At 47.0% G+C, this 24,627-nt stretch overlaps 1 protein-coding gene and 1 non-coding gene across 2 annotated transcripts in view; both read left to right on the top strand.

Moving 5' to 3' along the window:
• The window catches only part of LOC114228125 (NACHT, LRR and PYD domains-containing protein 1-like), a 38,277-nt gene extending 14,972 nt beyond the window's left edge, over nt 1-23,305 (top strand). The window contains 12 exon segments of the mRNA XM_054709371.1: nt 1,540-1,710; nt 2,220-2,390; nt 4,365-4,454; nt 7,266-7,293; nt 7,295-7,428; nt 9,586-9,809; nt 15,485-15,744; nt 16,237-16,362; nt 19,319-19,460; nt 22,584-22,628; nt 22,984-23,249; nt 23,252-23,305. Of these exon segments, the coding sequence (XP_054565346.1) occupies nt 1,540-1,710; nt 2,220-2,390; nt 4,365-4,454; nt 7,266-7,293; nt 7,295-7,428; nt 9,586-9,809; nt 15,485-15,744; nt 16,237-16,362; nt 19,319-19,460; nt 22,584-22,628; nt 22,984-23,249; nt 23,252-23,305 (1,711 nt within the window).
• Nucleotides 10,861-10,967, top strand: LOC114228135 (U6 spliceosomal RNA). The gene has a single exon (XR_003614234.2). It is a non-coding gene; the product is annotated as a U6 spliceosomal RNA (small nuclear RNA).
• Nucleotides 23,306-24,627: the final 1,322 nt, after the last annotated feature.

Below are 24,627 nucleotides of genomic sequence, written 5' to 3'. Positions count from 1 at the left end.
GTGAGGTTGGGGTGTTGGAGACCTGAGGAAGGTAAAATATTGAAGTGGGAGATTTATAGAGTGGGAGATTTCTGCCTTCCAGGCATGGTTGGAGCCCATGCGATTCATAATTGTAGCCACCACGCTTGTTACTCTGGTGGGAGTGAGTGTAGGGTAGTGTGACAATGGCAGATTTTGGGTGAGAGGTCAGAGAGTAAGTCACTCAGTCATATTACCAATGACATATCATAGAATTTAAGCTAGATTCCAAGCAAAGTGAAAAAAAGCAAGTGCTGAGAGATTGGGAGAAAGAAGAGGGCCAAGGAATTGCTCATTGAAGAAGAGTCCTGGTAGGATAAGTTGAGCAAGAGAGGATGGTAACAAATCGAGTCTTTGGGGCCTCCTGTATCCAGATGAGGCTACTTTACCTTTCCTAAAACCCTCCTAATAAGGACCACCTAAGTCCAGGAGGAAAAGCCTTTGAAAAGGTCTCAGAAAAGTTTATTCTACCTTAAATTTCACAACAAGTGGGGAGACACCAAGCTACAATGTACTGCTTACACTGCGATAGAACTTTACAATCTAAATAACAATTCTGTATCTACTCCAAGAAATATATATATTTTTTGGGGGGCCTTCAAAAAGACTTGTGAAAATGGCAGAACAGGGACAATGACTGCTATTTTCCAGACAATGAGAACTGAAGCTTAATAGAGTGAACCAACTTGCTCAAATTTAAACAGCTAGAAAAGGAAGAACTGGGACTAGAACTCAGTGAGCACACAGCCCAGCACCACCTTCAGCACTTCATCATGAAAGTCAGGATCTAATTCATGCTGACTCAGTGGGGCAGTGCAATAATGGAGATTTTTCACAAGAACACTAATGATGGATCAGCCAGATGTGACTATTTCCTCACTACAAAAGTTGATTCTATATGAAAGAACTGAAAGACTTACTGCTTTTGGATGTAGGAATATCTAAGTCCTTTGCACAAAGGCCTAACTTAATAATTGGATTTCTCTGGAAATCAGTTGAATATGCTGTTCTCCAGGATTCGGGGTGCTTTCCTTGTTATGGGCATGGAAAACTGAGCATAGTACATGGACAAAGCAAAAAGAACTGGTAAAGGAGAGGTTGGAGATATGAAGAGGGGATTCCGGAAAGAACAGGTCAGAGGGGAGGCAGGAGGGTGTGGAATGAAAGGCATAGGAGAAAAGAGTCTTGGCCCTTCTGGGACAGAAGGACAAGAGAAGGGCTGCATGAACACTGGTTTGGCTTAGTGGACAGAGCGTCAGCCTGTGGACTGAAGAGTCCTGGGTTTGATTCCAGTCAAAGGCAACCCCTTTGTAGGTAAGTATCTGCCTTTCTCTTGCTCCTTTTATGATTTTTTGTCTTTGTTTCTATGTCAATCCCCCAGTTCCTGTGCATTTCTGGGTATCTGGCGGGGGGGGGGGGAAGGGGGGTCCTACTTACTACCTGACCCAAAAGAGGTGCCCATGGGTGTCTGTGGAATCAACAGGTGAGGAAACTCAGGCTATCCATGTTTGTCTCCCACAGGTTGGCCAACTGTGGCCTCACAGCAGAAGGCTGCAGGGCCCTTGCCCGTGTGCTGAGGACCAGTCGGCACCTGACAAAGCTGGACCTGAGCTTCAACAAGCTTCTGGACAACGGAGCCCAGCACCTTTTCCGGGAGCTGAGACATTCCTCCTGCAGGCTGCAGCGGCTGCTGTAATTGCTCCTCTTTGACACTACTTTGAGGGGTGGGCAAAGGAGGAGAGGGAGCTGCCTAAGGCCCTGGGTCAGGGAGAAGGTGTGAGCTAGGTAGGATGGGGTGATTTGGGTTAGAAGAAAGCTCACACCTAGTGTTGAAACCGACTAAAGATTCCTGTCTCAGCTACCTGGGCATTTGGTAGGGCCGATGTAAATAGTCAGACCTAGTGCACAAGTGGAACATTGGGTAAATAAATCATACAATGTTGATGTGGCGAGTTGCAAGATTGTTGGGAATCTCACAGGAGTGAGAAAAGGAGGTTCTCTGATCCTGAGGGGCTCCTTGACGCTGGAGAAAATTTAAATCTTCTGGATTACTATTAACCAGACACATGTTTACCTTCCTTTATGTCACCAAGGACCTCCAAAAGGCCACAGGTGCTAGAGAGGGAAACCAGACCCCCCTTTACCCCGAGGAGAGGGCCTTGGGAACCATGACTTCTGGCCCATGTGCTTTTCTCCCACAGGCTTGTCAGCTGTGGCCTCACATCTGGCTGCTGCCAGGACCTGGTCTCCGTGCTCAGTAACAACGTCATGCTGTCAGAGCTGGACCTGCAGCAGAACGACCTGGGCGACCTCGGTGTGAGGCTGCTGTGTGAAGGGCTCGGGCAGTCTCACTGCCACCTCAAGCACCTGGGGTAAGGCCCTGGGTCATTTCTGGGCTAAGGACAGGGAAGGGGGGAGAGAGCAACGGAAAGGGGTGTGCGAGTCCTGAATAGGACAGGGGAAGTAAAGGGGCAGAAAAATGCATGCACAGCTGGCTTCCCTACCGGATCCACCACTGACAGGCCATGAGACTTGGTTTCCTTATCTTTGTAACAGGACTACGGTATCCACTCATATATGTGATGAAATAAAATGTGTCACAGCACTGGGAACAGATTTGAGAGGCTGAAATGATAATTACTCGTGAGACCACATGTTCTTAGAGAATGCGAGGTTCATTTCTCCATTCAGGACAATCCTTCCTTCCTTCCTTCCTTCCTTCCTTCCTTCCTTCCTTCCTTCCTTCCTTATCTCTTTTATTCACTCATTCATCCATTTGTTTCAGGCCTCTCATGTGTCAAGCACTGGGCCAGGCACTGAGGGCACAATAATGAGCAACAGACAAGGGTCCTGCCCCCTAAAGCTTGCACTCCAGTGAGAAGGAGACAGATGTTGATGCCATGTTAACACACAGTGTGTATCTCTGAGCTCCAGGCAGTTTGTGAAGGGAAAGTGCACTGTGTTATAGGAGTGTAACAGCGGGGGGCAGATGGGGGGAGGATGGAATTAGACTCAGGGGCAGGGAGGGCCTCACTGGGGAAATGACATCAGGCTGAGACCTGAACCAGAAAGAGGGGCTGACCATGCCTAGTCAGGGGGAGCAGTCCAGGCTGAGAAAGAATGGCGTCGGGGAGACCCCAGGACAGAATCAGGTTCAGAGCACTGTAGAGTTGTGTGGCTGGGGTGCAGTGACCTCAGCCGTCATTTCCCACGCTATCTCCGGGCCACTTCCTCTAGCCCCTCCGCATCCCCCAAGCCTGAAAACTAGTCCACAGCCAGGTTCTGACTGAACATTTCCCTGGGACTCCTGCCTGGGGCCTGTCTCACACTCACAGAGCTGACAGGGCTCCAAACCTCCATGTCCTGACCCCTCAGTCTTGGCCGAGGCTCCAGCCGGCTCTCAGCCTTTCCTCTGCCAGTCCTCCTTTCTCAAACCTAAGGCAGCAGGAGGTGAACACTCTACATGTGGGTCCTCCCAGAGCCCACTCTGACCCTTCACAGCCAAGGGCACCCCATCCTATAGGACTACCACCACCCAGCCTCCTCCCCCTCTGAGCATGTGTGGCTGTCATCATCTCCTCTATGTCACCACCTCTCCAGAGCTGGGCCTTTGCAGTAGGTCTGCATCCATGCCCCGCTCACCTGTTACTCCTCATAGGCTCATAATAGGCGGAACATGTCCCTCCGTGTTGGAGGTGAGGACATGGAGGCCCAGGGAAGGCAGCAGCCATCCCAAATCCAACAGAAACTCCAGAGCACAGGGCGTGTGAGAATGGAAACAGGGCACTCTCTCTCCAGAAAGCCTCCTAGCCTCTAAGAAGGAAATCCCGACTCCTGTGCAGTTATTTGAGACCATGGACACTGGCTGTCGTCTGGCAGATGCTGTGAAGTGATGCCCAGTCCCCTTGAAGGAACGAAGACCCAACCCCCATCCTGGGAGTGGTGCCAGCAACAAGGATGGCCTCTGCCAACTAGGGCCATCTCACACAAGGTCACTGCCCTCCTGGGGTGGCCTGCATCCAGTTACTGGTGTAGTGATATAAAAACCTTCCTCCAAGTATGGAACAGCCCTGGAGGGCCATGACCACATCAGAAGTCCCACAGAGTCAGCTGTGCCCCTTGGGACTGCATCACAGCCCAACTTGTTCCTCTGCCCAGTCCTGTTTCCTCCCTTCCTTTGCCCTTGTGTTAACCCAACTACACTCCATAATAAACTTCCTAACTTTTCTTTCCAATTCAAAAACAAGAGGTTCCTACAGGACTTGGAAGGTTCCATGATTCTGGGCCTGAGGCCCTTGAGAGCCTGTGGGGGTCCCAGGATAACCAGGCTTCCTTTGTGCTTGCAGGCTGGACCAGACTCAGCTGAGTGAGGAGGTGGCAGAGATGCTGAGGCTCCTACAACAGGAGACACCTAGGATTTTCCTCACCAATTATGGGTAAGAGGGGAGACACAGAACTCCCTCGAGCTGACCCAGGCCCAGGGCTGACTCCTACAGGCTGGGCCAGAGACATGAGCAAGAAGTGGGGTGGGCATCCAGAACTGTAATGTCAGTGTTGACATGTACACATAAGGAAATGTTGGACATTGAAATTGGGTCTCAAAAGAACTGTTGTCCCAGAAGGAAACTCACTACAGACTGATTCATTTGCCTGTCAGCATAACCAATATTGCTTGTCTCATTTTCGGTTCTTATAAGTGTATTTCTAATAGCACATGATCTCACTCATCTAGGGGAAATAATGAATAACATAGACTGATGAACAAGAACAGACCCAGAAACAAGGAGGCATGGATCGGACTGTCGGGCCTCAGAGGGAGGGTAGGGGAGGGAGGGGATAAAGGGGAGAGATCAACCAAAGGACTTGTGTGCAAGCATATGAGCCTAACCAGCAGTTAAGGGCAACAGGGGTGTGGGGGCATGTGTGGGGATGGGTGTGGGATGGGGATGGGGGATGAGGACAAATATGTGATACCTTAATCAATAAAGAAATTAAAAAAAAAAAAAAAAAAAGAAGTGGGGTGGGGCTGGAGGCAGAGACAGTCAGAAGCAGGAAGAAGCCGGGAATCCACAGCAGCCAGAGTGAGGTTGTTTGTTTGTGTGTTTGTTTAGTTCAAACAAGAATATGCCCCTCCTTTGCTTAAATCCTTCCAAGAGTTGAGTAAGGAGATGAACAAATGAAGAAAAGTGAATGAGTGAGTTGGCGGCAGTTAGAACATGGAAAGCAATGACCAGAAGGGGGAGACAAAGACAAGGAGAGAGAGCTTTTGGAGAAACAAAACACCCTCCCTCACCCTCCACACATAGAAACACCCATGTACACAGCCCAGCTGAGGGGAAGCCTTGGGAACAGGAGAATCCGGCTCCTCTTGGGCATCTGCTGCAGCCCCGTAGCCTTTGATGTTGGTGTATTCCGACCTGTGACTGCAAAGTGCACCTGTGCCTGGTTCTGACTGCTCTGCCTCAGCTGACATGGCAGGGCAGGGCTCCTAGGCTTAGGAGGAGCCAGTCCTCAAGGAACAACCATTCCCCTCAGACCCACAGTGTGTTAGCCACAGATCCCTGAACACAGGCCCACCTCCCAGGAGCTTAATACAGCAGGGACACAGGCCTAGGTTACTGCCTCCCCACTGTCCCCCCACACCTGTGTCATTATGCCCAGGATCAGGGTGAATACACTGATTGGCCTACTAAACTCTGTCCAAATGACCTGAGCTGAGTTGTAAAAGATGTGAGGGCTTAGCTGGGCTGAGAGTGGGTAGATTCCTGGCTGAGATAGAGATCTGATCTCAGCTCCTTGGAGGAATAGAAGGAAGCCAAGTAGCAGGAACACTGCTACTCAAAGTGTGGCCTGTGGATCAGCAGTGTCACCATCAGCATCACCTGAGGACTCATTAAAAATGTAAATGTCAGGCTACACTCCAGACCTGCTGAATCAGAATCTATGGGGTGGGCCCTGGAATCTGTGTTTTAAACAATGGTTGTTTAAACAATGGTTGTTCCAGGTATGGGCTTTGAGAAGCATTGGACTAGAGCTGAGTGAGCAGGAAGAATGGCAGAGGTGGGAACGGAGATAAGGTTTCAGTGGAATTAGAGGAACAGGGCACAAGTAGGCCTTTAGGCCATGTTAAGAACTTTGAATTCTACCCCGCAAAAGCAATAGATTTCAGGGCTTCAGCAGCCAAGTGCTCAGTCAGGTTCCTATTCAAGATCAACTGCTGTGCAGAAATGGCTGGGAGATGAACAAGAGAAGAGGGGAACTTAAAGGGGAGGGTGCAGTGGTTCCAGCCACTGATGGCAGGGCCTGGACCTGGGGTGGAGACTGTGAAGGTGGAGAGAGGGACTAAAAAGAGAGCTATTCTAGAGCCAGTGACAAGGTGGCCAATCAAATCTCAGAGGGAGTGAGGAGTCAGGACTACACCCCAGTTCCAGCATTGATGGTGGGTGGATGGGGGCCATCACAGAGACAGGGTCTATGGGAGAATCTCAGAAGAAGGCCATGAGTTGGTTGACTTTAAGTGAGGATGTTATTTTTGCAGACCTACCACAATTTCCTCCAAGATCTTGGGGAGAATGAACAACTCTGTGTGTAGGAAACCAAATCTGACGATCACTAAGAAAGATCTAGGGGAAGAACAGAAGGATGTTGAAACAACTCCACTCAAATGGCAGGAACCTGAATCAGGTACTTTGAGGGGCCAGGCTGGGAGCATCATGACTTGGGATGGGAGAGGGAGAATGTGGAAGGTGAGCCCCACCATGCTCCTGCCTCTGGTGTGGGACATGGAAAAACGCCCACCTACAAGAACTCACTCCATGCAAGATCTTCCACACCTAGGCCCTGAGAACTGGCATAAGATCTCTGCTTTTCTCTCTCCAGCCTCAGAGGCTGAGGCTGCTCCTCCTAAGAATATCCTTAGGGCATCTCAGACTCTGATCCGTGGCCCAGTCTCCCAAGGCCATTTGCATCCCTGCCCAATCATTTTTTGAGCCATGTTCCTTTCCCAAGTTACCTTGCCATTGGAGCTGGGACTAGCAATATCTCTATGCCAATGGGAAGGGGGAGATGGATAGGGTTGGGGTCAGAGGGCAGCAGTGTTGGGCCTCCTCAGATAGCAGGCAGGCAGCCCCAGGAGCAGGGACAGAGGATACAGACAAGCCTTGGGAAGACCCCATCTTTGGTATAGGCTAGGGATTGGGGGAGGCAGCCAGGAGCCCTAATATTGACCATTGCCCTGCCTGTTCCAGAGGAGAGCTACCAGCAAGTAGCACAGGTGAAGCCCTTCTGTCTGTCTTCTCCTGAACCTCTGGGGGACATACCAGTGGAATCCATAGGGACAGATGATGACTTCTGGGGCCCCACAGGGCCTGTGTCTCTAGAGGTGGTGGATGAAGACAGGAGTCTGTACCGGTAAGTGAAGGGGCTCTATTGTGCCAGGCTGGGCCCAAACCCCTGACATCCCCACACTGAGTCCCAACAGGCACTCAACACCCCACTCATGGCATTGCTTCCCTTGCCATTGCCAAGTCACTAGGCAGAGACAGGGCTGAGGTACTGGATTGGTGCTTTTATTATGGAAACAGAGGTTTTATTATGAAAAGTTGAAAAAAGAGTCTAAGGAACTTCCACTTACCCATTATTCCGCTTCAAGGATCATTTTACCAAATTTGTTCTAACTATTCACTTTCCCCCTCTTTTGTTGTTATAGTATTTTAAATCCATGATATCAGGTGGTTTTACCCATAAATATTTTGTGATGCATTTTGAAGAGTACAAATGAAGACCTTTTCTCCTATAACCGCAATGCCATTATATCTGACAACATTGACAATAAGTCATTTTCAGACCATCAAATACCTAGTCTGTATTCAAATATGCTCAATTATCCAAAATGTGTCCTTGTAGGCGGTTTGTTCTAATCAGAATCCAAACAAAGTCCATTGGTTGCATTTGGTTTGTTATGTCTCATAAATCTCATTCCAGCTACCCATTTCTGTGTTATTAGCATCCGCTATGTGCAAAGTACCATACCAGTAACAAGGGCCATGAGATGAATATGGCAGCCTGCCTTCCAAGAGTTCCCAGTCCTAAGTAATAAATGTCTATAATCTTAGTTCTAATCTCTTACATACATTTCCACTCACTGTCACAGACATGATCTCAATGGAATGGAATATTACTCCAAACTTATACACATAGAAGGTGACATCCCAGGAGCCCACTCTTTACCAATGGGGACCTGGGGGAAGTCTCTGTAATATCTCTGCAAGTGTTATTTTCAGCTCCAAGTGGTTATCAATAATATCATCCTATGGATTATTATTAATTGTGGAAAAATATGCCCTTCAAAAACAAGAAAATTTTCCTATTTTATTATTAACTAGAGGCCCAGTGCACGAAATTCGTGTGAGTGTGTGTGTGTGGGGGGGGTGTCCCTCAGCCCAGCCTGCACCCTCTCCAATCTGGGACCCCTAGAGGGATGTCCCACTGCTCATTTAGGCCCGATCCCAGTAGAATCGAGCCTAAATGGGCAGTCGGACATCCCTCTCACAATCGAGGACTGCTGGCTCCCAACTGCTTGCCTGCCTGCCTTCCTGATTGCCCCTAACCGCTTCTGCCTGCCAGCCTGATCACACCATAACCACTCCCCTACCAGCCTGATTGATGTCTAACTGCTCCCCTGCTAGCCCGATTGTCCCTAACTGCCCTCCCCTGCCAGCCTGTCACCCCTAACTGCCCTCCCCTAAAGGCCTGGTCGCCTCCAACTGCCCTCCTCTGCCGACCCGGTCACCCCTAACTGCCCTCCCCTGCCAGCCTCATCACCCCTAACTGCTCTCCCCTGCTGGTCTGGTCCCTGCCCCAATTGCTCTCCCCTGCAGACCTGGGTCCCCCCCAAATTGCCATTCCCTGCAGGCCCAGTTGCCCCCAACTTCCCTCCTCTGCCAGCCTGGTCACCCCTAACTGCCCTCCCCTGCAGGCTTGATCGCCCCCAACTGCTCTCCCTTCCAGACCTGGTCCCTCCCAACTACCCTCTCCTGCTGGCCTGATTGCCCACAACTGCCCTCCCTTGTAGGCCTGGTCCCACCCAACTGCCTTCCCCTGCTGGCCATCTTGTGGCAGCAATCTTGTGTCCACATTGGGGTAGCCATCTTGTGTGGTGGAGTGACAGTCAATTTGCATATTACCCTTTTATTAGATAGGATAATGCTATTATTATTTCTTTATCATCACCATTATAGAAACAGCTCACCACCCCAAGACAGCTATTAAGCCGTCAGCATACATTAGGTCACTTATTACTCACAACTCTATGAGATGGTGCTATTATTTCTTTTATTTACAAATAAGAAATCTGAGATTATGGAGGTTCAATGACTTCCTGAAGGATCCACAGTAGAGAGCAGAGGAGCCAAGTCTCAATCCCAAATCCTTTTGGCTGTCACGTCTGAGCTTGCAGCCACCCTAATAGATACCCAGTGCATTGCATGGGGTCAGGCATCCAGTAGGTAGTCCGTGAGCTTGTGTAGAGTAATTAATTCAATGTCCAACTCTCTCTGCTATTCCCAGAGTTCACTTCCCTGTGGCTGGTTCCTACCACTGGCCCAACACAGGTCTCTACTTTGTGGTGAGAGGGCCAGTGACCATTGAGATTGAATTCTGTGCTTGGGACCAGTTCCTGGACCAGACTGTCCCACAGCACAGCTGGATGGTTGCAGGGCCTCTTTTTGACATCAAGGCTGAACCAGGAGCTGTGGCAGCTGTGTACCTCCCTCACTTTATAGCCCTCCAAGGTGAGTGAGAGGGAGGTGTGGGGGAAGGTGATGGTGGTGAGAATGTGCCTGAAATGGCTTCCAATGGCAATAACCTGAGGGGAGTTTGTGGCTTCCTTAGAAAGACTGAGAGAAAGTTACAGCAGCTTTCTTTCTCATTCCAGTGTTCTGGGCATATCTGTTTTGAAACATTGTGTCCCCAAGCATCATAATTATTTTTGCCTGAAATCCTGAAAAGTTTCCCTCAATGGAAGTGGTTTCCTCACCCTCACCAGATTGACTCAGTGGATAGAACATTGGTCTGTGAACTGAAGGGTCCTGGGTTTGATTCAAGTCAAGGGAGCATGCCTTGGTTGCAGGCTCAATCATGGCCCTGGTTGGGTCACGTGTGAGAGACAAACCAATCGATGTGAGACATCAATGCTCTAATATCGATATTTCTCTCTCTCTCTCTCTCTCTCTCTCTCTCTCTCTTCCACTCTCTCTGAAAATCAATGGAAAAATATCCTCAGGTGAGGATTAACAGAAAGAAAGAAAGAAAGAAAGAAAGAAAGAAAGAAAGAAAGAAAGAAAGAAAGAAAGAAAGGAAGAAGGAAGGAAGGAAGGAAGGGGTCTCCTCAATAACAATAATAGCTATCATTTATTTATTAAGTTCTCTTCACATAGATTGTATAATTCAGGGTCCCAACAGAAAATATATGATATATTCATCACAGATTTTTGAGGAGACTTTTCAAAGACAAGACCATTTGCAAAGTAAGGCTAAGTGAACGAACAAGAAAGGTTGGGGCACCTAAAAATTAACAACAAATGGGAAGTCATTGCTACTGCTACAGGCAAGGAGGAGAAACCATGTCACCAGACTCCATATGAGAGCTCAAGCCACAAAAGAAGGGCATTTTTGTAAGAGATATAGTCATAGAGTTACATGGTTATCCGAACCTCTCCCACCTCCAAAGACTTCCCACAGAAAAAGTTCCAAAAAATATAAATTTAACAGTCAAAAACCTCTAAAGCACTGAAAACCAACAGAAACCTCAACCAGATATCAGTCCCATAAACACCTCAGACAGTGCTCGCTTCGGCAGCACATATACTAACACTGGAATGATACAGAGAAGATTAGCATGGCCCCTGCATAAGGATGACACGCCAATTCATGAAACATTCCATATTTTAAAAAAAAAGACCTCAGACATTTAAGTTATCAAAAGGAGATTGCTAAATAAGTATGTTTCTTATACTTACTAAAATAGCCTTACTTAAAATATGAGCAAGAAACAATAAACCACTAAAAATCATAAATCAAGTTTGAAAATAAGCTAAATTGACAGAAAATATGATAGATAAAGTATAGATAAGAAAAGATTAAGTGACATGGGAGATATCAAGAGGCCTAGTATATATCTAATCAGAATTCTAGAAGGATACTATAGAGACAATGGAAATCGTAATATTCAAAGAGAAAATTTCCAATAAATTTCTATAATTGCTATAAGGAGAAATCCCAAAAATTCAAAGCAGGAAAGAGGAACAGAGAGAAATCAGCACTAGACCCACTGAAGTGACTCTACAGAATACAGACATCTAAGGGCAGGTTTTCACAGCAGCCACAAAGATAATGGAGCAAGGTACTGCAATTAGGATGACAACTGATTTTGAACAGTAACAATGGAAGGCCACAGAAGACAATGGAATGAAAACCACAAAGTATTAAGCAAATAACTGTTAATCAAGAATTACAACCACAGAAAAATTATTGTTTAAGAAGTAGGTGAAATAGACATTTTAAAACAAACTAAAACCAAGATATCTTTCCACAAAATGATCTCATACAGAAGATGTGTGGTACAAGATGAAATAATCAGCAAAGATACTGACACACAACAGGGTAAAGCAGCAGTACTAATGTCTAATGTGTGGGGAGTTTAAAGAGAGAGAGAAAACTAAAATGTCAACAGAAATAGCAAGTAGAGTGCTAAAGAATACAAAGGTCTTAGTGTATAATTCATAAGGAGGGTGAAGGCCACATTAGAACTGCCTTCTGGGTTAAAATGCTAAAATATTTCTGTCCTGATCAGGAAAGAGAAATTCTCCACTTTTTGAGACCATAAGTGACCTGACAACGTCAGCCAGTGTTGGACACAGAGTCAAGTAATGGGCCTGCGCATGTGCAGGCTGAGGCAACACAGGCTTCCCAGTCCAGGCCATGAGTGCCATGAGATGCACCCCAGATGACGTTGGCTGCCACAGAAGTAATGTCTATGAATTTTATGTGACAGTTGGAAGAACCTGATTCAGTTCCCTATGTCAAATCGTGATTCAGACAGGAACTTTAATTATGATAGAACTAGAGGCCCAGTGCATGAATTCATGCACAGGTGGGATCCCTCGGCCTAGCCAGCGATAGGGGCCAATTGGGATTGTCTCCCCACCCCAAATGGGTCTCGGGGCCGATCGGGCCAGCCAGGGGGTGGGGCCACAGGAGGTTGGCTGTGGGAGCACACTGACCATGAAGGGGCAGCTCCTGCAGTGAACGTCTGCCCCCTGGTGGTCAGTGTGTATCATAATGACCAGTTGTTCATTCGTTCGGTCATTCAGTCATTTAGGCTTTTATATATATAGATGATTTAATAAACAATTCATGTTACAGCTTATATCAGTTACAAGCACTTTTATGATATGTATAGTTCATTTAGATAATAAAGAGACATATAATTTTAATGTTTCATTTACAGTCATGTATTACATGTCAATGGTTTGGTCAATGACAGAAAACATATACAATGGTGGTAGTCTATATAGACTAGGTGTGTAGTAGGCTACACCATCTAGGTTTGTGTACATGTACTCTATGATATTTGAACAATGATTAAATTTCTGAAAGATGCATTTCTCAGACCATATCCCCATAGTTCAGCAATGCATAATTGTATAGATTGATATATTAAACAAGAGGCCTGGTGCATGAAAATCGTGAATGGGTAGGTCCCTAGGCCTAGCCGGTGATCAGGGAGGATTAGGTTCCCCGCCTCCCCACCTCTCCACCTCCTCCTTTCCTCACTCCCTCAGCACCGCCCCGCCACCGCTAGTCACCTGCCATGTTCCGCGCTGCCCCCTGGTGGTCAATGCACATCATAGCGAGTGATCAAACTCCTGGTCTCCCAGTCGAACTCCCGAGGGGACATTTGCCTATTAACCTTTCATTAAGTAGGATTATAGCCCACTTCCAGAAGTTTAATCCATTCAGTATCACCTCCAGGTTCAGGCATAGGTTTACTTTAGACTTTAAGTACACACACTATAATATTAGGGTCCTCAGTCAAAAAATACGTATGTATATAAGAAGAAGAATTTACAAATTAGTAGAAACAAAAAAATAGAATGAGAAAACTAAAACAGCAAAGAACTGCCCAGACTCCAAGAGGCTCATTTGTTGAGACCACAAGATTAAGTAAACAATACAAGCTGCCCATCAGGAGGAGAGCACGGGCACAGGAGCAACAGAGGCCAATCCCAAGGGGAGAGACTCCAGGGTCCAGGGGCACCTGGCTTGGTACACAGGGTCAGTAGGGAATGGTAACTAGTGAAGAGTCAGCAGTAAAACAGTAGGGAGGGAGGTGTGAGATAGCCAGGACAATGGGTCATCCTAGAAAGAAGGCAAGTTGGAGGCACACACAGCACCTTCCAGAATTCAGGCACACACACACACACAAATAATAATAATGATCATCATCATAATAACAATAATTTTTAAAATGAAACAGAATTCAGGCACAGAGTGTCTGCAGTGCTGCAAACTGTGCTCTGAGAGCACGGATCTCACCCAAAGGCTGTAGGTGACTCGTGACCTTTCGTAAAGCACTTCCCTCCAGGAGCTTCAGTTCACCCGATAACACGTGAGAACATTTCAATTTGCGTAAGACAAGGTAACAACACTTAGTGTCTCCAAAGCAATGCAAAGTGCATCATTTCATGGAGAAGCAATTTGGCAAAACCTGGCAAGTCCTAGAATTGCTCACATCCTTCCACACACGTTTCTCATTCCTTGGGACTTACCAATTCCAAGGTAGTAGCTCAAGGGAAATAGAAAAGTTCTCTGCAGAAACATGGGCATTGCAGTACTATTCATCATGGCGAAAAAGTGGATGCAACCCCAACGCTGAAACCAGAAGAAAGTGGTGAATGAGGGATGCTACATCCACTAGCAGGGATCATGTACTGCAGTCACTAGAAAAGCCCACAGGCGCTTGCGACAATTTAAACCAGTGTGGGAAAGGCAGGAGACAAAGCCACATGACCAAAGTGAAAACACGAAAAGGTGTTGCTACAGAGAAAGACTAATGGAAAAGGGAAAGACGGAAATAATAGCTATACTGTTTAGTGAGATCGGAGGTAAATACTTCTGTATTTTGTCAGGTGATATACGCCACCATGTGATACTATTTTTCATGCAAAAAAGGCAACTAATATACCTAACCCATTTGGCTCAGTGGTTTGAGCACCAGCCTCGGACTGAAGGGTCTCAGGTTTGATTCTGGTCAGGGGCATGTACCTCAGTTGCAAACTCAATCCCCAGTGCCAGTTGGGACAAGTGGGAGGCAACCAATTGATGTGTTTCTCCCACATTGACGTTTCTCTCTGTCTCTCCCCTTCCCTCCACTCTTTCTAAAAATCAATGGGAAAAAAATATCTTTGGATGAGGATTAACAACAAAAATTTTTTAAATATTTTTAAGCACTTAATAAATCAGTAAAGTTAAGTAGCAGTCTCCAAGGCTCCTCCTGATATTAAGTCAATCTACATATGCTGATTGGTGCCCATGCAGACTAAGGCTCATTTGGGTAGAAAAGAAATGTATAAAAAGATTATTGAGTAGCTCACAGACTTAAGAAACAATTAGGCAAAAAGACTTACAGAGAAAAAAAAAAAGAAAAAAGGCAGTGACCAAAGACTTGGGAAAACAAGAACACAGCCAAGGTCCAAACAGGAAAAATACAGAGAGACCTCTAGGGCAGACACAGCCACTGAAGAGCCCTCCTGCCATGGTGGCTGCTGGTCTCTTGACCCCATTGCTGCTGCCAAAAGAACCTCTGTCTTTTCATCTGTGCTTCATCACCTCTAGATCAAGGCCCTGGTTAGGAGCATCCATTTAGTCAAGTCTTGGTCACACATCTGTATCACAAGCTTCCCATGTGGGAGACCCAGCTTGTATTTTGCCAAGACCCACACAATGATGGAGGAGGAGTTTCTTCACAAAAAGAAGAATATGAACATGGTGGGTGACCAAACACAGCAAATGTCCATTACCTTGGTCACTTCATTTCCGACTCTCTTTCTCCTTGTTTCTATCTGCCTGGAGAGACACCTGCCAGCATTACTCAATGGCCCTCAAAGTTACAGAATACACAGTAACACAGATAACCATGGGATCCATATCTTTCCCAGCTCAAGGACCTGGGGAGGTGGGGGGAGGGGCGGGGTGTATAGATTTGGCTTAAGAAGATTCCAGCCGTGCTCCAACTGGAGAAAACCTATTGACCACAACCCCAAAAGGCTCCAGACACAGGCACACTGCCTTCCCTGCTGGGTCCTACAAAAGCCACTGAACCTCTGCCCAAGGACCAAACTGCCCCAGTCAAGCCTGACTCAGTGAGGGCACTAAGTACTCATCTCTCAAATCCATTTTTCCACAGCGGAACATGTGGACATCTCATGGTTCCAAGTAGCCCACTTTAAAGAGGATGGGATACTTCTGGAGAAGCCAACAAGGGTGGAGCCACATTACATAGTCCTTGAGAACCCCAGCTTCTCGCCCATGGGAGTTCTACTGAGAAAGATCCACTCTTTCCTGAGCATCCCTGTCATCTCCAACGTGCTTCTCTATCATCGCCTCCATCCTGAGGAAGTCAACTTCCACCTCTACCTAATCCCCAGCGACTGCACCATTGAAAAGGTACTCCAATAGCCAGAAAGTCAGGCCAGGGTAGGCTGACAAAGACATGACGTGCATCCAGAGAGCCCCTAGATGGGTCAACTGGGCATAAGGATAGGACATGGACTGCTCTCCTAGGTCCCTAAAGCCTCCCCCAACTGGGCTCACTGCTCCATTACTCATTGCTGGACACCCTTTTGCAATCTCTTCCCAGGAGTCAGAAGGATGGGAGGGCTCCATGGCCAGAGGTATACCCACTTCTCCCTTCTCACTTATTCTCTTGCAATGCTCCAATTCCCACCCTGAACATAATACAAGCCAAGTATGGGGATCTCTGTGCAGCAGTTATGGAGGATGAGGAAGGGGAGTTCATGGGTGGTGTAGCCCACCCCCCAACCAAAATCAACATGTGAAGCCCCACCTCACTTTGTTCAGATCAGAGTCCAAAGGGTGGAATCTCTGAGGGAGACCCAGAGGCCTCCTCCCTTGATCAGTGTTCTTTATGCTCCTTAGGCCATAAATAATGAGAAAAAGAAGTTCCAGTTTGTGCAAATACACAAGCCACCCCCGCTGACTCCGCTCCACATAGGCTCCCGATATATTGTGTCTGGTTCACAGAAAATGGAAATACTGCCTGAGGTGAGCAGTCCAGATATTCCTCCTCCCTAAGGTCAGAAGTCATGCTTGGGAATACCTGTGGGTCGGGTCTCAGAGCTTTCCAAGGGACACGCCCAATTGGGGTTTGGCAGACAGTGAGTGGGATTTGGAGTGAGCAGGAATCCTACAAAAATTGGGAGAAAAGTCAATAGTAGGAGAAAGGGTTACATTCAGGATAGCAACAAAACTGGGGACTGACTTAGGGGAACTGAGAAGTGTTGGGCTATAGGGTGTCAATGCTCTCCAAGCAAAACCACCAGGAGCACACCCGTAGCTGAAAACATTGGAGTTGTTACTCATTGCAGTGAGAGAACCCACACCAATGAGAACCATGGGACCCACTCAGATTAAGAGACTCAGAAAGAACCTATTTCAGGATGTGGGCCTTAGTTGGGTAATTTGGGGGAAGATCTAAGGAAATAGAGATTTTGTCTAGATCTGGTATTCTAAGGAGGTAGGGCAATTCTATGATTGGGAACCTCTACACATTTTCTCTCTAAGAAGGGCAGGCACCACAATTGTAAAGATATAGTTGCTGAAATAGTCAATTTTGCAGTGGGGGGATGTTTGGCGATTGTGAGATTGTATATGTCCAACAGGAGGACAACACAGCAGAGATGGCAGCATCAGATTCATTCGTAATAACAATGAGGTCTAGCTGTGAGCATCACATCAGGTCTGGACATCAGGGGCTGTCTCTTATCCTTTCTCAGTCTCTCCTTTTCACCAAAAGTGAATGACATCAGGCCACTGGACATTCACCCATGATATCCAAATGATCACCATTGCCAAGATTTTGCTGCTGAGAATCAGAGTTTCACTTGAATGGTAGTCTGTTGTTGAACTAGAGTCAATCCTTTCTTTTTCTTCTATTCTGAGATGAGTCCTTGGACCACTTTAAGTGACAATGACAGATAGAATACATTTCCAGGAGTAATGAGGAAATGTTATGTATCTTTTGAGTTGAGAAACATGAATCCAACAATGAATACCTTAGATTTTCCTGCTGTGTCAGATCTTAACAAGGGATGAGAGACATGATTCAGTCATTCATCACACATTATCCAGTGACACCCATGTGCTGTCTTCATTTGTGATAGTCCAGTGAACAAGACAGAAAGGCCCTGCCCTTGGAAAGATGACATTCTGGTGAATGAGACCTTCATAATTAAAGAAATGGACCAAGAACCATGAAGTGCTATGAGGAAAACACAACTCTGCCACTTAAGGGAGTCACTTAGACTACTTTATACTATCAGGGGTCCTCAAACTTTTTAAACTGGGGGCCAGTTCACTGTCCCTCAGACCGCTGGAGGGCCGGACTATAGTTTAAAAAAAAACTATGAACAAATTCCTATGCACACTGCACATATCTTATTTTGAAGTAAAAAAACAAAATGGCAAAAACACCCGCATGTGGCCCGCAGGCCGTAGTTTGAGGACGCCTGTACTAGGTGGTCAGGGGAAGAGCTGCTGAGTAGTGACATATAAGCTGAGACCTGAGTGACAAGAAGGGTCCTGGGAGGTGAATATTTGTAACAGAGCACTTCAGGTCCAGAGGACAGAGGAGCAGGCACCCTTGATACCTCCACATGACAAATAGGAGGACAGTATGGCAGAGCTTAATGAGTGTAGCAAAGAGAGAAGTAAGGTGGGGTCACACAAGAGACAGAGGTTTCCTAGGGCCCATCAACTATGTTGCCCTGATGTGGAGTTTGGATTTTGTTTGAAATGCAATGACAAGATCTCAGAGGTTGTTGCAAGACCTGCTTTAGTTTCACAGAGATGCCTCTGGCTGCTGGGTAAGAATGGGTGATAAGAAGACAAGAGAGAAAACAAAAGACTGTTGCTATGGTATAGGAGGAGCTACAGCTGCCTTGATTAGAGAAGAAGCAGCTGAGATGAAGATAAATGGATGGACTGAGGGTATATGTTGCAGGTACAGCCAATAGGACTTGGCTTATGAAAGCGAAAGGTAGGAGTTAAGGATGAAGACTGAATCTGGAACATGAGTGCTCAGTGGGTGGTGGTGCCATTTACTGAGTGTGGGGGAAATGGGAAGAGATCATTTTTGGAAGACAGTTGGGAATCAAGAGTGGTCTTGAATGTGATTTAGCAAAGGGGATGAATATAAATTTTCTATTGATTGAAAGTGGGTCAAGCTTAGGATACATTGAGAAGACAGGCTTTGGGCTGGAGACATGTGAATTTGGGTTCAAGATAGAAGAGGTGGAGGAAGAAGAATCTTGTGAATTGACCCACATCCTGTGTGGTTCAGGGTTCGGGCTCTGGAAGAGGGGCCACATACAAATGAAAGAGAACAGACAAGAAATAATAATTTGGAAATATTGGGGTACCAGGCTGGAGCCCAACTCAAGAGGAAGGACTCAGCTTGTGCTCTGGCCTTGCCATCCTTTTATTCAATTTGGGATATACCTATAGCCCTTAGGCAGGCAATTTCCAGTAACAGGCAGACTATCCTATCAGTAAGGATTTACATGACTGTCTGTTAGGAAAGTTGCTTCAGCTACCATTGTCTGGACTAAACAGTGGGTGTACTGCTCTGACCTTTGCCAGAGCTCAAGGGTCACCAGCCTTCTGGGTTCCTTGTCCACACCTCTCTGCTAGTAAAGACAATGGGCGGCTTCCCACAGGATCTGATTCAAGATGGAGGGAGAAGGATCTGGTTTAAGATGTGTGAACACTACATTAGAGAGGAGTCCTGACTCATCCATGGGGTACCCAGCCATATCCTCTTCCTTCTGAGTTAGGATTTGTGGAAAATGAAGAAGAGAGTAGTGCCTGAGATGGCATTAATTTCAGTAGAGATCATGCAAGGGTCCCCATGGGGCTGAGCAGGGCCAAGAAGGTGTCAGGTGGGGAGACACCTCACTTGCAGGATGAAGGTTGGCTTCTCACATCACCACTTTTTCTACAGGAACTGGAGCTCTGCTATCGAAGCCCTGGGAAACCCCAGCTCTTCTCTGAGTTCTACGTTGGTCATTTGGGGTCAGGGATTCAGCTGCAGATTAAAAGCAAAAATGATGAGACTGTGGTATGGGAGGCTGTGGTGAAATCAGGTAAAGTCAAGACAAGTCCAAGCAGCTCAGTGGTGGGAAACAGAAAGTCAATAAAAGAGTCTGCCTCTGTGTGTGTGGTGTGTGTGTTGGTGTGTGTGTGTGTGTGTGTGTGTGTGTGTGTGTGTGTGTGTGTGAAAGACAGAGAGAGATATCACAATTTGCTGATGAGAAGAAATAGCCCAGGGAAGTGACTTTTTGTAGTTATATAACAGTTGACATAACTCAAGTTAATCTGACTTTAAGCTCCATTCCCTGTCCCATGCACCATGGTGTCTCTACACTGCCCTTGATTTAACAGATTTTAAAACCCACAAGGCATTTGGCAAAGTTTCTCATAATAGATTGGACATAAGATGAAGAAATCCTCTCTAATAAAAGGATAATATGCAAATTAACCATCACCCTGCTACACAAGACATGCCCACCAGCCAAGCCATGCCCACCAGCCAATCAGGGCAAGTATGCAAATTAACCCCAGCCAAGATGGCTACAGCCACAGAGAGCAAGGTTTCCCAGGTAACAGAGCAAGCCAAGCTTTCCGATAGCTGTTGCAGGCCTAAGCCTCCACTCAAGCTACAAAGTTTCAATTATAGAAGGAAAATAAATTCCAGATACCAGGGCCTCTGCTTGGGTTGCCAGGGAGCGTGGCTGGCCTGCAAACCACCACAGGCCCCTCGCTCAGGCCGCCCCATGCCCCAAGGGAACCCCCACCCTGATCCGGGACACCCTTCAGGGCAAACCAGCTGGCCCCCACCCGTGCACCAGGCCTCTATCCTATCTAATAAAAGAGTAATATGCAGATTGACCATCACTCCAACACTAAGGTGACCAGATCGTCCCGCTTTTGGCGGGACAGTCCCAATTTTTAACAATTTGTCCCGCGTCCCACGGCGTTTTTAAAAAGTCCCATTTTTGGAGAGATAGGGACTTCTTTAAAACGCCATGGGACACAGGACAAATTGTTAAAAATCGGGACTGTCCCACCAAAAGCGGGACGATCTGGTCACCTTATCCAACACACAATATGTCTGCCACCATGTGGTCAAAGATCCTGCCCCCATGTGGACACAAGATGGCCACCACAAGATGGCCAGCAAGAGAGGGCAGTTGGGAGGCACCCGGCCTGCAAGGGAGGGCAGTTGAGAGGGACCAGGCCTGCAAGGGAGGTCAGTTGAGAGGGACCAGGCTTGCAAGGGAGGGCAGTTGGAGGTGATCAACCCTGCAGGAGAGGGCAGTTAGGGGTGACCAGGCTGGCAGAGGACGGAAGTTGGGGGCAAACAGGGTGGCAGGGGAGCAGTTAAGCATCAACCAGGCTGGCAGCGTTGAGCACCAGCCCTTTCTCTCTCTCTCTCTCTCCCTCATGAGGTACATGAAGAAAATAAATTCCAGATACCAGGGCCTCTGCTTGGGTTGCCAGGGGGCGTGGCTGGCCTGCAAACCACCACCAATTAAGGCAATAGCACATACACTAAAGTCAATCATTAAAAGTCAACATGATTTTGATCATTGAGGCAATAAATGTTCACTGATCATCTAAGAGACTAAATATACAAATGGTCAGTGGCCAAACAATATATAAAAATAAAACTCTCATCTACAATCTGCAGTAACCAGTGTAGGACACCAATCCGTTATCCACAGCAGCGGAGTAGTTAGGGAGTGATCAGGCTGGCAGGCAGAAGCAGTTAGGGACAATCAGGAAGGCAGGCAGGCAAGCAGTTGGGAGCCAGCAGTCCTGGATTGTGAGAGGGATGTCCAACTGCCCGTTTAGACTCGATCCTGGTGGGAGTCCCAGATTGGAGAGGGTACAGGCTGGGCTGAGGAACAATCCACCTCCTTGCACGAATTTTGTGCACTGGGCTTCTAGTAATAACTATATGGTTATATGGTTGTATGAATTAAGCCAATTAAGGCAATAGCACATACACTACCCTGGAGCACTCAGATATTTCCAAGTAGTCAAGAGGGAATCAAACAATGAACTTTCAGGAATGAATGCAATTTTACAGTCTCTTAAAGCAGCACCAACACTCACAAGAAATAACTCCCCTAAAAAGTCCTTCTAGGAAAAACCAGACCATGTTCACTGTTGAAATATGTGAATCTACCTTCTGAGCTACTACAGACAGGCTTCCCAGTGCAGAGAAAGAGAATGGTTGTGACTCAGTCTTGGCTTGGGTGCAATGACAGGTGTGGACTAATCAGCCCCAGCATCAGACCTCGTTTGAATCTTATTGTGGCACTTACTTGCTCGGTGATCTTGGGAAAATTACTTAATTCATTCGAGTTTCATTTATAAAAAGAGGGTTATATTGTCTATATTGTAGGATTGTTGGAAAGATTAAATACATGATGTATGTACATATCTCATGCCGTGGTCCTTATAGATAGTATAAGGACCAGTCATCGTGGAGGACATGGAATGCCTTCCTCCCTCCATCCAAGTGAACCGCTGCTCCCAGCACCACAGCCAGAGCTCCCCTGGTTGGCTTCCCTCCCACAGTCAGGTCCCTCTGAATTTGGGTCTGCTCAAAACCTCAGGCCATGTCCATAGGGGCTTTGTGGACTCCCCCTTTCTCTCCTTATGCAAATAATTTTTTAACCCCCTTACTTTGTTGTTGTTTCTTTTTCCTACTGAAATTCATCCATTACCCTAGTGCTAAGTTATTCTTGATCTTGATTTTGATATCAAAATTCAGAACAGTGTGAGTCTAGAGGCCAAGGACAAAGAGATAGCCTTCTGCTCAAAATAAGGAGATCTCATAGTTGAAGCTATCTTGTAAGTGACTCAGTTATTTCTCCACCAGGGTTCCATTCAGGCCAAGACTAAATTAAACCATGTCTGCATTGTTGAGGAAGAAATTTCCCTCTCTCTCTGTCTCTCTGTCTAAGATCATGGCTTCTGGGCCGAAGTTTCCCCATATGCTTATGGAAGGGATTCCCTTACATAATCTCTAAGAGCCCTTGCAATGCTTACTCCAACTTCTATCAGAATTAGTCTGTAGCCACTTCTAGGAATCGAAGAATCTCAGAAGTGAGACATGGGTATGATTTTTAAGGCTTATCGCTTGTGTTAATAACTACCACTGATACTAATGCTTATTCATATCTCTTTTCCTCTAGGAGACCTCAGACCTGCAACTACTCTGGTCTCTCAAGCCCTGACAGGTCAGTAACAGGGTTAGAGACCACAGGAGCCATGGCAGTTCTGGAGTATGCTACCTGGTCCTGGAAGGAGGGAGGAGAGAAATAAGGGAACTCTTCACACCTCACAAGGGATTGGTCCCCATCCCTCTTATTTCTGCCCTTGGAGGCCTGGCGCCTTCCATGGGCAACCTAATATGACTCCATCAGGTATTTGAGAGTAGGCAGAGGCGCCTCTCTGCTGGTCCAGTGTTTTCATAGGTGGGGGAGGAGCCAAGGATGCAGATCAGGTGAGTGAAGAACTACAGGTGGGCATGAGATGTAGAAGCTGTGGTGAGAGCCCTTCTTTATTCATTGTCAGCCTCACCTTCACCCCCAGATGCCCCAGACTTGCTGCACTTTGTGGACCAACATCGAGCACAGCTGGTGGCTCGAGTGACTTCGGTGGATGCAATCCTAGACAAGCTGCATGGACAGGTACTGAGCGAGGAGCAGTATGAGAGGGTGCGGGCTGAGCCCACCAATCCGGACAAGATGAGGAAGCTGTACAGCTTCAGCAAGTCCTGGGACTGGGCCTGCAAAGATCATCTCTACAGAGCCCTGAAGGAGACGCATCCTCACCTAATTGTGGAACTCTGGGAGAAGTGACGCAGTGGAGGAGACTAGAGGGGCTACTGACAAGCTCGGCAGCTGAAGTCTGAACACCTGCTAATGAGTCCTGGCTCTGACTGTCCAGGCTTTGGGTCTAGGTTTCTTCAAGTGTAAACACATTGCCATCGCCCAGCCAGAGTGGCTCAGTTGGTTGAGTGTCATCCTGTGCACTGAAGGGTTGTTGGTTTGAATCCTGGTCAGGGCACATACCTGGGTTGTAGGTTCGATTCCCAGTCATGGCATGTATGGAAGGCAACATATAATGTTGCTGATGTTTCTCTCTCACATTGATGCCTCTCACTTTCTCTCTCTCTCTCTCTCCCTCTAACCCTCTCTCTAAGCATGTCCTCAGTGAGGATAAATAAGTAAATATGCAAACACATTTCCTTCTGAGTTGCCTTCTAGCCCTAAAGTTATGGTGCTCTGATGATGCCTTTGCTGGGCATTATGTGTCCATGCTCAGTGCTGCCACGCGAGCCCCAGGCTGCCTCCCTTGGCTCTCCCAGGCCAGCTGTCCAGGTAGAATGACAGCCTCTGAAGGAATGTGCCTCTGGAGCTGGCAGGATGTCTTCCCACCTTGTAGAAGCCTCACCCAAGAGCCTTGTCCCGTGGCCACCACAGACCTCCCTGTGCCATTCACATGCAAAAAGGTCACTCTGGCTGAAGACAGACAGTGGAAATGGACACCTTGAAAGTTTGGAATGGCTAGGAGTATGGGCAAAAACAGATTTATTTTTCACTTGTCCATGTTGAGCTGGGTTTTTCTATTAGCCCAAATTGTTCTTTGTTGATTCTGAAGTCTTCTGGATTCCTATAGCCACAAGAGAGGTGAAGATCGAGGCCACAGGGGGAATGGATCCCGGTCTTAGCTTAGATAACTCCTGCTGTGGAAAGTGATTCCATACCCTTACACCGATTTAGGTAACACTGCCTGTGCCCCTACAGAAGCCCCAGTTCTTTCATAATAATGTGCAGAGGTGCCACCTCCTGGACTCATTACTTTTTTGCTCAGGTCACATTGCTAACATGTTCAATACATTTGGCTGACTCTGCCAAGACCTTCTTCTGAATGAGAATACTACTGAACTTTGGATCCCAGCTCTTGGAGCTGTTCCTCTAATGGAAGTGGAGTCTAGCAAGACACCTGTACTTGAGAAGGGTACTCTTTTACTAAAATCCATGTAACTGTGGCTGCTTTCTGGTCCCAGGCAGGCAAGCTTGTGCAGAAGGCAAGATATCATCAGGACTCTGCACCCAAGACTTTGGCTCTCCACCTCCAAAAACAAGAAAGCTTCCACAATGAACTTGTTGATTTAAGTGTAATCCTGTGTCCCCAGTTTTCTGCTGAAGGTGGCAGGTATATGATTTGATT

Source organism: Eptesicus fuscus, chromosome 20 (genome assembly GCF_027574615.1).
Source record: "Eptesicus fuscus isolate TK198812 chromosome 20, DD_ASM_mEF_20220401, whole genome shotgun sequence".
In the NCBI taxonomy this organism is placed as follows: domain Eukaryota; kingdom Metazoa; phylum Chordata; class Mammalia; order Chiroptera; family Vespertilionidae; genus Eptesicus; species Eptesicus fuscus.
This window is presented reverse-complemented; position numbering and strand designations above follow the sequence as displayed.